This window comes from Anabrus simplex, chromosome 1 (assembly GCF_040414725.1).
Source record: "Anabrus simplex isolate iqAnaSimp1 chromosome 1, ASM4041472v1, whole genome shotgun sequence".
Taxonomy (NCBI): Eukaryota; Metazoa; Arthropoda; class Insecta; order Orthoptera; family Tettigoniidae; genus Anabrus; species Anabrus simplex.
The window spans coordinates 505,267,672-505,283,840 of NC_090265.1; the positions used below are offsets into that span (position 1 = coordinate 505,267,672).

Below are 16,169 nucleotides of genomic sequence, written 5' to 3' on the forward strand. Positions count from 1 at the left end.
AGCTTGGTGCTATTTTAGGTGAAAAAATGCGAATACGAATTCAACGGTAATACAGTAAAATGCAGAACTACGTTTAATTCTTGTGCATACTGAAACATTATCTGAACATTTCAGGTGAATTTGATATGAACCATGAAGCAAGAAGCATTTTGTACATGTCAAAGACCAGAAATTATTTTAAGCTAGAAAACTGCACTTCACAATTTTTAGAAGCATGCTTGCTTTAAAACTGTTCTGGACTATAAGTTACTCCCTCAGACTTCTTTCCCCTGTTATGCACAACGTAGGCCTACTGCAAGGTAAATATATTCCAGTGGTATTAAATTCGTAGTCCAAAAGAACTTTCAAGTCAGAATTATCTGAAAGCATGAAAGAAAATGGTGTGGAGTAGGCTCCTTATACGCCGTGCCGCTACCATTTCAATTCGGCGTTTAGATATTTAAAAATGGCGTTAGAGAAAACTGATAACAGGATTGGAAATAGGAAGAAATAAGTTTAAAATTTAAAATTCGATTTTCTGGTAAAATATCGCAACATTTTAGTCATGGCTCTTCTAAGCCTGGAAATGATATCATGTATATCCTAGACATATAGTAGGCATTTATCTTGAAATTCACTTTTTTCATACAACATTTATCAATTCTTCCAGTGTTTTTATATATATATATGCCTTCAATTGCAGGTATTCTCTTCAGTATGGGAAATGAAATGAACTTGATAAATGAGTACTGAAAGAATACTTCATTATCAGTAACTTCTCATACAATATTGTCAATAAATAGAAAGAACATATTTCATAAAAATTATTTTATTTGTCTTATCACACCATACACTGTTTATAATACAATGATGTATTTCATTTAAGAATAAAACTTCTTAAATGGATAAGGATATATGGGATGTTAAATGAATTTACCACTTTTACTCCATGAATTATAGAGGATCAGTTAGGGGTGGGAGGAGGGGAAGTCCGTTGAAGGCCATCAGAGATACACGCGCACCCGTATACCCTAATGTTAGTCGTACGTAATTTTCATAACGTATCTGAGGTTATTTCAAAAATAATAGAATTCCAACGCAATTTACATGAAATCTAATTTACTTTAGGCCTATCAAAATGTTCTTGTTAATATTTTTCAATGTGTCTGTTCTGTAGTTACTGGCCTCTGGAATGATCAGTTCAGATATTTGTAAAGCATATTACCATAGACATATTTAATTGCATTTCCGCCGCGTGATAAATAGAAAGAAAACTTTATTTTCCGAGTAGTGAACACAAATAGAAGAAAATATCAACCAAGAGAGAGTTCCCAATAGAAAATTAGTCCCGATTTCCGAATCAGAGGACGAATTATTTCATAGGGGATTGAAACAATTCATTTTGAATTTTGAAGTGTAAATATTTACAAATGAAGTAACAGGAGATCTTGAATACACGTTTGTATGAAGAGTATTCATAAAGGGATGAATGAGATATTTTGTAAGTAGTCTCAGGGTGTCCTCGAATATCGAGATCTTAGTCGGTATATTGTATGTCAAGGAAAGTAGTTTCCAGAATTAGGATAATGTCAGTCAATATTTACGACTAATAAAATCCCGGTCATCTTATACCGAACTATCCGGTGACACAATAGCTCTTTACAAAGTCAGTCTTGGCTACTATCTGCAGCGCTATATCTTAAAGTAGAAGTCTTGTCATACTGTGGTGAACTTGAAAGTTCTTAGAATCGTCTTGCGGGAAGAGATTCGGGGGTGGGAGGGAGAGAGGCAAGGTAGTCTAAGGCCCTCTGGATGGCCTCAGGAATGGGGGGAGGGGTGGGAAGATGATCTCCCTGGGGCTGGAAGCCGTTCTCATCAGCGACGTAGGTGAGACGGATTGGTACTCCTTCGGGTGAGGTGTAAGATGCAGATCCTTGAGCAACCTGTGCCTCCAGCTCAGGCTGTCCAGCGTTCTTCAGATAACCCTGCTCCTCAGCAACAATTCCATTTCCAGTCTCGTAACTGAAAAGGTGACAAAGAGAATCGATTTATATAGATATTGAAACGAAACATACTATTCATGATTTAATAACCTCATTGGATAATGGTTATCATAAAATCAGTGATACACTGCAGAGTTCTTCACATATAATTATATTTCTTACACCGTAAACGGTAGGATGCTGGTAGTATACTTAATTGGCATTAGGGTCATAAAACATCTAACGGATAAAGGGAGTAAAGAGAATACTTGAGACGATAAAAATTCGTGATGGTTTCGTAGAGACGTACAAAATGAAGTATAGGTTTCATTTAGGAATGCAGTTTGAGAGTGAGAGTAGACAATAAAGTCAGAATGTAAGAGACCATAAGCGAACTGAAGCCAGGTCAAAATGGTTAAACTAAAATATTTTTAAGTGCAAGAAGTAATACATTCTTCTTCTTATGCTCTTCCACTCTTGATGTCGCGGATGAGATCTCTATCACACATGCGGATCTTGCCGAATTATACTAGCAGATGCCCTCTGACGCTAACCCCATGTGAAGGGATGTATTCACTAATGAGTGTTTCTGTCGTTCCTGGTAATGTGGTGTGTTGCGTTTAAACTAAGGTAAGACTAGCACTGTCTCTCTTTTCTCACTCCTGTCTCGCTCGCTCCGCCTGTCTCCCTTTCCTCACTTGCTCCGTAGCGCTCCAAATCCTAGCCGAGTTGAGCCGAGCTTAGCCGAGTAGCCCAGAGACGAAGCGTTGGTCCGAGCCAAGCCGAGTGGGACCGATGCACTGTACACAGGAACTCTGCGCCTCAGTTTGCACGCGTGAGATTTTGGACGTTTGAGAAGCCCTGAGCTAGAGTAACTAAATCACACGATGTTAAAATCCCTGACCCGGCTGGAAATCGAACTTAGGACCCTCTGAACCGAAGGCTTCAATGCTGACCTTTCAGCGCAAGAGCCCGAACGAAGAACATGAAACAAGCGATAATCAAGTTCTCCTTTTGGTATTCCAAAATGAAACATATGCAGTGATATTTCTACATGTATTTTAAAATGCACGGTTTACTAATTTGGATCGAGTTCAACTAAATGATGTCGAACTGGAGGCAGTTGAAGGTTCACAAAGTGAAAGTAAGAATATGCAAATATTCTAAAGTAAACTCCCCGAGAAAATGAACTTTAATTATACAAGCTTAATGATTTGTTTCTCTATTTGGAACGCCGTTACTCATGTGCCTATTGTCTACAAGGAATTCGTTCTAAGAACCGAGATCCACCCTAGCCACGTATTAAAGTGTTTATTGGCACGTCGCATCTGGGAGTAGGTTTGAAGTTTTATGAACTAGTTCTGAGAATTACTTTCGATCCAACTGTTGCAACGTGGCGGTGACCACATAGAGGCGAATACTTTAAATATTTGAATAAAAGAAAACAAGACTTCACTAAACGTATTTACAGGTCATTTTTCTTAACATGTTTCTGAGATAAAGGTGCTCACTGAATTGCTAATACTGTATTCCCTCATGAAGCATAATATAATTTGATTATTGTATTAAAACTAAACTTTCAAATACGCGTTGTCATTTTCTACATTAATTCAAATACGAAGATCAAATACACTTAAAATGATTTTATACTATTTTATTGCTACAGTCTGAAAGGCATATCTCGAGTGGTTTGGTGACGAGGTAAATCGTATAGCAAAGCTTGCATTCAGGAGGTGGTGAGTTCGAATCCCACCATTAGCAGCCCCGAAGATGGTAGGTCTTCACTGATTTTCCTTTTTCCCACCAGAAAAATACCAGGACTACGCCTCAACGACCGCTATTTTATCAGTTTCAGATCTTCTCAGACGGTCGTGCTTCAAATTCGGTCGCTGTATGTAGTTTTCATTAAATGGTTCTGATTACACGCAAAAGTGGAAGTCCTGTGGTTATAATAATTATAACAACAGTCTTGTAGAGCTAATAGCTTACTTGCTTTAAATGATCGCATTAAAACTCCTACTGTACGAATAAACCTAACATCCTAAACCTTGCCCATTCTCTCAAAAATGATCAGAATAAACTAATGTATCCTGTGGTTAATTAGTGTGTAAGTTCAAGTTGCTACTCAGATTAATGTTATCCTCACCTGTATCTGTATGTGCCATCGAAGTTGACCTCGTTCTCCTGTCGCAAGATGGGGATAGGCTCGTTGGGGTTGAGTGGGACTGGGTTCTGCCTGAACTGAGGGGCAGCGGAGGTTACGGCGAGCAGCGCCAAAGCGAATACCTGGAACAATAAAAAGTAATTGTTAACATTAATAATAATAAGTTCGTATGGCTATTTCTAGCCGAGTGCAGCCCTTGTAAGGCAGACCCTCCGATGAGGTTGGGCGGCATCTGCCATATGTAGGTAACTGCGTGTTATTGTGGTAGAGGATAGTGTTATGTGTGGTGTGTGAGTTGCAGAGATGTTGGGGACAGCACAAACACCCAGCCCCGAGCCATTGGAATTAACCAATGAAGGTTAAAATCCCCGACCCGGCCGGGAATCGAACCCGGGACCCTCTGAACAGAAGGCCAGTACGCTGACCATTCAGCCAACGAGTCGGACGTTAACATTATTTATTGGTATAGAATAATTCAAATTCAGTTATTCTTGTTTTGTCTTGCCTTGTAAACTAACTTCATTTTAGTTAATGTAGTCAATATCGTTTTCAATCTCTACGGCGGATGCGGGTGTAGACCTGCCGACCAACCGAGCAGAGGAGCGATGGCCACGGCTGCCAACCTTCTCACCTTCACCACAGATCTCCTAGCCTGAGAGATGGCGTCCCCAGCTAAGAGGACCGTCTCCCCCCTTCAGAGGAGGAATGAAAACATTAAAGCAACAGGGCGGTTGCATAGTTGGTTTTGGCCGTAACAATCGCTACGGCTGAACCGTGGCTCTACAACTCTGCATTCGGAGACGGAGAGGGGGTTTTTCCCCACGTCGGCTGTCCTAAGAATGGTTTCCCGTGGTTTTCCATTCTCCTGCACTAAGGTGAATGCATGGATCGTCCCATGTAGAGGCAACGGCTGTTAAATCTCCTGACTAGGAGACGGCGTTACCGTCTAGGAGGTCCTTCAGGGACGGAACGAAAACTTAGTAGAAGTAGTAGTAGACGGATGCAGAGTCGGTTTCGGCCGTAACGGTGGCCGCGGAAAGACCATGGCTCTACAGCTCTGCATTCGGGAGACGGCGGGGGCCTGGTCCCGACTGTCAGCTGTCCTGAGATTGGCTTTCCGTGGTTTCCCGTTCTCCTGCACTAAAGTGAATGCTAGGACTGGCCCTTTATAGGCCACGGCTTCACCCACCTCTTCTCCGCAAATCACACCACCACCACAAAGCTTCCTGGCCTGTGAGACGACGTAACCGTCCAGAAGGCCCACCATACCCTTTTGGGTACGGAATGGAAACTTCTACTCACCAGCAAGTACTGTTTGTAAAAAAAATTCTTAGTACTTTGTGTTAATATCATGTGTGTTCTAGTACATCCAATTGTATTGTACGATGAATCCTTATACTGAAATTTGGTTGAATCCCAAACAGCTCCACCGTCATATGTCTTCGATAGCCTAGGCATTACTAGGGAAATGAGGAGTGAATTTCCCGTTACTTTCATCAGTGAGCCAGAATGCACTATTACACATAAGCCAAGTATAAAAACAGAGACTTAAAATAATAAAAGTAATTTACTAGCCCATATCAGTGCATTGCAAATATTATTTCTAACCAGAACTGGATCTGGGCTAAAATTTGATTCCCTCGCTCTCTATCCTTTTATCCTCGTGGAGATGTAGTGGCCTTATTATGCCCGTGCCTCGGCTTCTTTGTCTAGCCAGAAGTGATCCTGCTGCGGTAATGGAGTAGACCGTACATCCAGTAACTCAACGCCGAGATCTATCCTATAACACTGGGGAGACTAACGAAAGATTTTCTCCAGCATGGATTGTGGATCCTCAGAGGAGGAAATGCCACTTAAATCCACACTATCATTGCCCAGAAGTGAAGACGGAGAAGAATACTTCTCTAAGACGGAGCTAACGCAAGTGGCATACCTGCTTTCTAGAGCTGATTTAAAAAGCAAGGGTAACATTTTGCCCTCAAGGTGGATGTGGATGAACTAGTGATAGTGAACGTCGTAGGATTAGGAAGACAATGGAAAACAACCTGATTATTATTCTCATAACAGAAATATGACGGATTGTTAAAAGTTTACTAGGTTAGGAAAATATATTCCTGGATCAACTATATGATTACTTGCCAGAATTATTCTGGAATGTGTACAGAAATTACTGGCTCTGAGATTATTAGGGTCATGAGCGAGATGAGGCTGCTAAGTCTGTCTGGCCGCCAGTCCACGCTATGTTAGTGGGTTATTCATGTGTGACCCGAAAAGAGAACGAAATGTTACAGTGAGCCAGTCTGTACTTCTTGCGTAACAAATTGCAGTTCGAGTGAAACTTCTTGTCCAGTTGTAGCAGTAAAAGGTTTTTGTTATTTAACCCATGCTCATAAATACAGAGTCATCTACCAGCTACAGTATGTACCGAAATCACTTCACTCATTTCAACTTCTGTTAACAAGAGATCATCTGAGACTTGAGAGAAACTTCCTTTGATTTTTACTCCACGTTTGAGATATTTCTGCTTTATAATCAATAATGAAACCAGGAACAGACGATATTAATTTTAAAATTAGATTCTTTCTTTCTTTCCTTATTTTTTATGTTTACGTATTCTGTCCGTTTAACGTCCAGGGTTGGTTTTCCCTCAGACTCAGCGAAGGATCCCTCCTCTACCGCCTCAAGGGCAGTGTCCTGGAGCGTGAGACAGTTGGTCGGGGATATAACTGGGGCTGAGTGGAGCCCGTTCTAATCCTCGTACCGCTTTTTAAATTTCGTGGCAGGCCGGGAATCGAACCCAGACCTCCGGGTGTGGCAGCTCATTACACTAACCACTACACCATAGAGGCGGCCAAAAATGAAAATATGTTTCAAAATTATCCTGAGCTATTGCATATGAAATGAAAGTCTGCACGTCTGGAAGTCTGACTAGATTCACCTATCAATTGATTGCATATGGAATATATAATTCTGAAAAAAATTGCACCTTATGAACGACTCTTTAAATACTTCGGCTTATTGATCCTTCTCAAAGCATAATGTCCACGTTATGAAAGTAAGACCGGCCAAGTTGGCCGTGCGGTTAGGGGCGCGCAGCTGTGAGCTTGCATCTGGGAGACAGTGGGTTCTAACCCCACTATCGGCAGCCCTGAAGATGGTTTTCCGTGGTTTTCCATTTTTACACCAGGCAAACTGGGGCTGTACCTTAATTAAGGCCACGGACGCTTCTTTCCCACTCCTTGCCGTTTCCTGTCCTATCATCGCTATAGGACCTATGTGTGTCGGTGCGACGTAAAGCAACTAGCAAAAAAAGTAAGTAAGACCTATTGTTGTTTAAGTGTATTTCAGCGTTCGAAGTTTGTCATTATTACTGAAGGTAGAAACATTATTCATCATCCTTGTTGAGGATAAATGAGTACGGGAAAGCCTTAAATTTATATTATTGAAGTGTTTAAGGCTGATTTTGATAACTAAATCTTGAGATAATTTTAGTATTTTCTAAGTGAAGTCCAAAAAAGTATGGACGTAAGTCATACTTAAAATGATGGTGTAGAAGACAGGATTACGTAATTAACATTAAGTTTATCTTGATTTGTTATTTTTAACACATTTCTGTTATTTTTTAGGTTCGATAAGATGGTGGAAATAGTGCGAAATATAATTACGGTGATTCAGTACCGGAGTTTCAAATATTTCAGTCCTTATTTTCGAGCATAGAATTGTGTGTCCTCGTCGCCTGTCTCTAGGTACAACATAAGCCTAGTGAAAATAAGTAACGATATACGTTCGTTCTTGGTACAGCCATGTAATACAACGATTACACTATTCACACAATACCATATTGCTGTATATGTGAAGTACCTTGGGATAAACAAAAACATGCTAAGACACAAACCTATTTGTTAATATACATACATGAAATAAATTATAATATTGTGGTTCAAAATGTATGAATATCCATCTCTAACCGCTGCACACATATGAGTGATTCAAATACCCAAAACTCAGTACTATTCATTACAAATACTTCGATACTTGAACACACACCCCAGTAAGAAATTTGACTTTAGATTTGTGGTATTTTTAATTTAGTTCTTACTCTCATTGGTTTTGTTGTTGACGATGGCGAACCATTTTTTCTTATTATGAGGATATTGGAAATACGTACTACAATAGTATTTATTCCTTTGCTGAATGATCCGCTTCGAGGCCTTCGCTTAAGAGGGTCCCGGGATCGATACCCGGCCGAATCGGGAATTTTAATCGCGCCTAATTAATTCTTATGGCTCGGGGACTGGATCTCCTCTTCGTATTCAGACAATACACCACACTACCAGCCACCACAGAAACACGCCATAGTGATTACATCCCTCTACATAGTGCTGTTGTCAGGAAGGGCACCCTGCCGTAAAACAAGACAAAATCCACAAGTGTGACACAGTTCGCACCCGCGATCCCACAGGTGTGGGTAAAAGTGGTACAAGAAGTGGGATAAGAAGAAGTACCGGTGTAGAAACAATGAAGATATCCATTTAATTTGGACTGGATTTGAAATACTGTATTATTCCTTCGATTAGTTTTTCCTATGTCACTGTGCTTTGTGCATAATTATAATGCTTTTGTTGCTATTTAATAACGTTATTCAGCTTATCCCCCGTAATTCTGGGATCACTGGAGTCACCCAGGCTAATTTTGCTTTTGTCCAGTGGTTTAGGCCCTGTGTAATGCTATATAATTCCTCAGGGGAAAATTCCAACCCATGATCGACCGAGATTCGGGTCTCAGCCTTCGGAGAGGAAAGCCGGCATAGGCATCTAAGCCATGGCACTAATGACACCCCCCCCCCTTCTGATTAATTGACCTGAAGTTGGAAAAGAACTTTCAGAACAACCAATACAATTATTGTTCAGGAATGAAGGTGTAAAATTTGTGGTAAATCCACGATTCTCCTCGTGATCGAATGTATAGGAGACGAGTCTCTAACGAAATACTATACGTTAGCGATTCTACCAATTTTTAATTTCGTGTGGCTATTTCTAGCCGAGTGCAGCCCTTGTAAGGCAGACCCTCCGATGAGGGTGGGCGGCATCTGCCGTGCGTAAGTAACTGCGTGTTATTGTGGTGAAGATTCTGCCAATAATGTGAGAGTTATAACTCAAGGATAGCATTTTTATTCAAGGCAACTGCGGTTAGAATCCCAATTAATGTATTTGGGATACTGTAAGTTGAAATTAGCTTTTCTGTATTCTAGGCTCCACGTAACCAGTAAAATTTTTGGCATCTGATCGGGAGGTAGGCCACTTAAAATCAAAACTTACCGAATTCGAACAATAAATTATGACTTATAAATGCGAAAGATTTGTATGGGATGAATGTAGTAGCCAATGAACTTGGTTCTTATAGAAGGAACACGTGTACTAGCCATCCAAGGTCTCGTATACAAGATTGAAGGCGTGGACAGTTGGGCAATCCCCGCACGTCGGTGGCCTGCGTCCAGTGCTGTAAAGCCGCTAAACTGCTCATCCTGGTAAGTAGACTGCCCGGCGCGCTTGTCTGTGTTACATAGTCCCGATGCGACGGGAGAAAGTGGTAAGTGGACCGGTAACTTGGTCACGTAATTCCTAGTAACCTTGTTACGTAAGGGAGGAGTCTCCGCTGTTTCCAGAGCAGTTCAATGCTTTCTTAGCCTTGACTTTCCTTCAGTTATATACTAGGAAGTACTGCGTTAGAATTCATCGATGCCGAACTAATTGCTCTATAATGTAATTGTGTGTAAAAAGCGAAGCGTAGTTTACACAATTCTCTTTTAGCGTAAGTTACACCCGACCTCGACTACTAAAATACACGTTCCGTAGATGGCTACAGTATGACTTTACAAAACAACGAAAAACATTATGGAGTTGCGGCAAACCTGCCTTATTGCCTTCCTTACATTAATAAGGAAAATTTCATACTTAGACAAAGTTCTCTACTGCTGTTGCAGTGCCTATATTGTATTATTAGGAACTGTGAAGAAAATTCTTGCGTTAACCATAATTAGACATTGTAAGAAGGTCTGGTTTTATAGTTAAGAAACGAGTGAGTTTTCTAAACGGTATTGGTCATATAGCTGTAGGCTTACGTTCGGGAGATGGTGGGCTCAAACACCATCGTCGCAAGCTCTAAGATGATTCTTCACGATTTTCCATTTTCATATCAGGTAAGAACATGGCCGTTCATTCCCAGTCTCACCCAATTCTTGTATTACTGCAACGCCCAACCACTAAACGTTACACTTTACAATTACAAATTATAATTTATTTATGATCATTGTTTCTGCTGATTAGTACATCTCATGGATGTCTCTCTCAACACCCACGAAATTCCTCCGGTATAGTAGAAGACAAAGGATTCTACTATTCATAATCTCGATGTTTCTTCCCAGGAATTAATTTGATATCCGCTTTTGTTCTGTACCCCAGGGCAAGGAATCCCTCCAAAATTTAAAGTATCTTTCCTAAAGTTCCAAAATTTGTATTTACATGGGTGAATCAAGTGCCCCTTTACTGTCTTGCTGAACGATTTTCAGTTAAAAATAACACTTTTGATATTTATGCCTTACCTGAAAATATAAAGTTATTATTAGACATGTCTTACTAGAAATTCCATAGTTAAATACTTATAAAGTAAGTATTGTTGTGATGTTACAGTAAGTTTGTGTTAAGTTAATGTGAAGTTTGTATTATTTCTTCAGCACAAAGAATTATTCGTATGACATACTCTAATGCACAATAGAGAATTACTTTTACAACTACCTAAATATTCAAACGTAAAATACCCTCGCGAAGTACATCTTAGCTTCTTTAGAATCATCAGCCTTTCTGAAGACAGGGGGTGTAAAATGAAATTTAGTTCTTACTCAACGACTTATCATAGTCGGAAAATGAATGAAATGTAAATGTGAATTGTTATAGGAGAAAAAGAAGAACATTTTTATGAACTGTATTATGGGATAGCCTACTGTAGATACCGAATTATTTTATTTTATTTTCTGCTAGTAATAAGATTTATTATATTCGAAGTAACTTATATGTTCAGTAGAGCGGGGTGTCTACGTAGTTCGAAGCGCGTATCTGTTAGCTTGCATTCGGGACATAGTGGGTTCGAATTCCACTCTCTACAGCCTTGAAGATCCTTTTCTGTTGTTTCCCATTTTTACACCGGGTAAATACTGGTTAGGGCTGTATGTTAATTAAGGCCAGCGTCGCTTTCTTCCCAGTCCTAGTGCTGGCTTTTCCCATGTTCACCGTAAGACCTGTCGGAATCAATGTGTCTAAAACAAATAGCTTACGTTGTTAGCAAACCTGGGAGGGATGAAGATTTTAAAATTATTACCTAAATGATCGAAACAATTTTGGAAAATTATACATTGTTCTTTCTAAATGTATAAACCAACCGAATCTGTCAGATTTCGAAAATATTTATAGTGACACTTTAAATGGTTTGAACAAAAATGATGTCGAAGTTCTTTAACTATAGAAGGATGTGGTGAATATAGAAATAACTCGACTATTTATAAACGCTCGTTCGTGTTGAAGAGTTAGAAGTAAAACGCCTTTCAGAAAATGTTTTCAGACAAAAATTTAAAAACGAGTGATGTTAGTCCATTAAACCAAGTCGCTAGTTTAATGATCAGTGTGAGAGGTATGATCCCAGGCTTCTTCGCAAAGTTCTGCATGGACTTCCATCTGGAAAATGTCTTTGTTCTAAGAATTACAATTACTGCTCTCAAAGGTTCAATTGCAATATTACCCTAAACTACGAGGGTTTTAAAATGATTGTCCAAAGTCTCTCATTTTAAATTACGAAATCATAGTGTTAAGTAGGCTTTTTCTTATGGCAATGCCTGAATGGGTAAAGCACGCTATTTGTTTACAAGCAATAAAAATAAATAGCAAAAATATATTACTCTAGAAGCAACATATATTAATATATATATATTTGAATGCTTAAGCTCAGTGGTTTGTAGTGGTGGTGGTGATTCATGTTCCAAGGACCAAAGCGTGGAATTATCAACCCCTGAGTAAACTGTAACATACATAAGAAGAGTACTCAAAGGTTCCTCAATTCACATCGAGGTAATAAGTGAAATGTGAACTGTCATTGCACAGAGAGTTTTCAGACGGAATTGCAACTGAATTAGTAAGGTTAGTGCATTCGAAACATAAACTACACCAAAACTCAAAAAAAAAAAAAAAATATTGAATGTTCGGTAAAGAAAGTTTGAATGAAATGAAAGCCAACATTAGAAATAACGAGTATCACTCTTCCGAGATAAAAATGAAATAAGTAGTGAGTTCAGTGCATGTAAAAACGTGAATGAGATCTGAAACTAAAATATTTTTTTGCTAGTTGCTTTACGTCGCACCGACACAGATATGTCTTATGACGACGACAAACTAAAATATAAAAATATTGATTGTTCAAGGAAGAGATCGAGAGAACTGAGTTCCTTGAAAGTCAGTGTTAGAAATGGAGAGTGGAATGATATTCTGTGGAACTCTTCTAGAAAAATGTAGTCGATAGTGCACTTTTTGGTGGAAGGATATGAGCAGTTACTAAAACTCAAAAATGAAAGTATCGAAATTTAAAAATAGACTTGTAGTCATGAAAAACAAAGTTTGATATACCTTAAAGGTATGTCGATGTTAAAATTTGAATGTAAAATTCGGTTGTTTTTTTTCTAAAAAAGCATTGGGAAGAAAATGGAATTAGGCGCTCTAGTTACTTTGGTGTATTGAGAGTAATAAACTGTTGCCGAAACTCCTGCATTCATATGAAGCAGCGCCAGAACCCAAAAATAAAAATATGAAGAAATTCATAGGTTTGATGGTCACTAGATGTAAGAGTGAAATAGCTTTTTAGAAAAAGTAGTCAGACAAAAAAGTTCTAGGTTGTGAGGTTAGTAGTTTGAGAGACGTGAACTGGTACCGAAATCAAAATAAAATGGTCATAATGATCTATGAATGCAGGTCTACGTTATGAACGAAAAGTGAAGATGTAGTGAGAACTGGGCTGCGAGGTTAGTGTGCTCATAGTTACCTGAATAGCCAGCATAGTGTAGCAGATCGCTGTTGTTCTTGTTCTCGTCTGGAAGATGAGATGAGTTTGTGCCTAGGACATGCCGACACGCGGTATATATACGCTTCTCCTGTCTCAAGATCATGTCCCCGGTGCATAACATCCCCCCACCCTGATCCGCGCCGCGCAGTGGCCAGCTAAAGGTCACGCTGTGGGTCGGAGGATGCTCTTGTAAGCGGGCAAAGGGCGTCTCTCACTTTCTCGCACACTGCAGTAGTCTTCAGTCAGCTTCTACAACAATCTTATCTTTACTCTCGGCGATCTTTAGAGAAGTTCAATGAGTTCTGAAAATTGCAAACCCGGTAAAATGATCATATTAACAAAGGGACGATATTTTTTGCAAGTCGAACAAACTTGATGAAGCCTCAGGTGAATTTTAATAATAATAATAATAATAATAATAATAATAATAATAATAATAATAATAATAATAATAATAATAATAATAATAATAATAATAATTTGGTTTTACTGGGTATGTGTTAGCCAAGTGCCATAGTCACTGGCTTTTCACCATGGCGGCCAAGGTCCGAATCCTAACTGATGCATGTGGGAATTTTTCCGAAACGAAAATTGACTTCGTTGTGGTTCGAATTCCAGATAAAATTGGAGATAACATGTCTATGACCAAGATATCAACAGTGACATAAAACTGCAAGCACCGAGCGAGTTGTCCGTGCGGTTAAGGGCGCGCAGCTGTTAGCTTGCATCTGGGAGATAGTGGTTCGAGCCCCACTGTCGGCAGTCCTGAAGATGGTTTTCAGCGGTTTCCCATTTTTACGCCAGGCAAATGCTGCGGCTGTACCTTAATTAAGGCCATGGACGATTCCTTCCTATTCCTAGGCCTTTCCTATCTCATCGTCGCTATAATAACTGTCTGAGTCGGTGCGACGTAAAGCAAGTTGTAAAACAAACTGCAAGCTTACGTACTTTTTCTTTGTTTTATGTTTCTCAAGCTACTTTTACGGTTTGCGGAGGTGACAAAGTGTGAACACTTTCTCCTAAAGGAACTCTATTTTGTGCTGGTAAATCTGGCGTATTTGAGCACCGTCAAGTACCACAATTATCAGCTGGAATCGAATGCACCAATTAGGGCATTTTATAAACTCTTGATTTGTTGAAGGATTCTATTCTTTTCTCTGAGAGCTAGCATCCGTTCCTTGTAGACAAGAAATTTCTTCTGGTTCATCAACAGCGGGAATGTCGTATGGCAGCAAATATACTTAGGGTTTTTTTTGCTAGTTGTTTTACGTCGCACCGACACAGATAGGTCTTACGGCGACGATGGGACAGGAAAGGGCTAGGAGTGGGAAGGAAGCGGCCGTGACCTTAATTAAGGTACAGCCCCAGAATTTGCCTGGTGTGAAAATGGGAAACCACGGAAAACCATTTTCAGGGCTGCCGACAGTCGGGTTCGAACCTACTATCTCCCGAATACTGGATACTGGCCGCACTTAAGCGACTACAGCTATCGAGCTCGGTAATATACTTAGGACCGGATGTTAGGTGTCAAACAAGCAATTATAATAATTAACAACTCAGAATTGGTTCATTGTAGAGTAACAAGTTGTGTTCATGATATAAGGTGACAGACGTGAGGACGTACTGGGATATGGGAGCTGTAAATAATTATATTTCACACTATACGGTACACAGAGGAATGATTAATTTTAATTATAGCAATAATGAAGGGGGGAAATATTTATTTAAAGGAACATATTCTAGAAATGGAAATAAATTACTAGTAAAAGGTCAAAGAAATATTAATTCCCATACGATAGATTTGAAATCTGAAATAATTTTCCTAAAGAATACTTGCAAGTTTTCCAGATCGGGGAAAAATGATTCATAAATTCCGTCAAAGAGTCTGTAATATAAGTTACACAATGATCGATATTGGTGTGAAGTACTTGTTCACTGACATTAACGAGGGGAAAAAGCGGGCATTCATTTCCTTTGGGGTATTTTCAACTTACCACATGCAATTCAAACAATACAAATTTGTTTATGTAGTTTAGTATGCATAATTGATCTGTGTGAATGATATTTCTGATACTATAATAATAATAATAATAATAATAATAATAATAATAATAATAATAATAATAATAATACTGTAATAATAATTTATGACATAACTGAATTGTTACATGGATGAATTAATCTTGACGAGATAAAGGTTCATTGATATTGAATTCATATAATATGAGAATTTGAAGAGAGAATGAATCGAGCTGGTGAGAAGAAAACGACTTGACGAAATTTGATCAGAATAAGAGATCAGTTGATGCGGTACATATTTGGACCCCTAGTGCTTATGCAACCAGTTCTCTAGGAAAGTGTAGGTGGTAAGATCAGTTAGGGTAGACCAAGATATGAATGCGATAAACAGATTAGAGTAGATGTAGGATGGAATAATGATGTAGAAATAAAAAGTTTGCACAGAATAGGGTTAAATGGAGAGCTTCATCAAACAGGTCTATTTACTTAAGAACAGAACAATAAAAATTTGTACCATTCAAAAACGGCCAGTAAGAAATATAGTGGAATGTTGAATGAACAATCGAATTTCTTTAGAAATGTTACCTGACTGTTGATATCGAGATCATAGCCGCGAGACTTCCAATGTTGGAGGAATCCGCACCAAAGGGTCGTCAAATTGTGTTTGAAAAATTTCTCGTACATAGCTCAGGTTTGAAACCACAGCCACCTTGGTGACAAGCCAGTAACGGTGTCGCTCAGTTCATATCCATACACTCTAGTTTGAATGTCTTGCTCATTGAAAGTAAGAATTATATGAAAACTGACCAACGTTTCGTAACTAAGGTCCTGATTTAGGTTACCACATTTTAAATATTTAATAAAAAACTAACTAACAGATTTATGATTTAGTAAGAACATGAGAAGGACCAGGAATGTGTCTC

General features: G+C 39.1%; 1 protein-coding gene across 1 annotated transcript; it reads right to left on the reverse strand.

The window, feature by feature from the left end:
- Positions 1–792: 792 nt before the first annotated feature.
- Positions 793–13,258, reverse strand: LOC136868338 (endocuticle structural glycoprotein SgAbd-2). The gene is made up of 3 exons (XM_067144768.2): positions 13,207–13,258; positions 4,108–4,247; positions 793–2,001 (listed from the first exon to the last, which is right to left on the reverse strand). Exons 1-3 carry the CDS (start codon positions 13,219–13,221, stop codon positions 1,722–1,724), a joined length of 435 nt encoding a protein of 144 aa, XP_067000869.2. The 5' UTR covers positions 13,222–13,258; the 3' UTR covers positions 793–1,721.
- Positions 13,259–16,169: the final 2,911 nt, after the last annotated feature.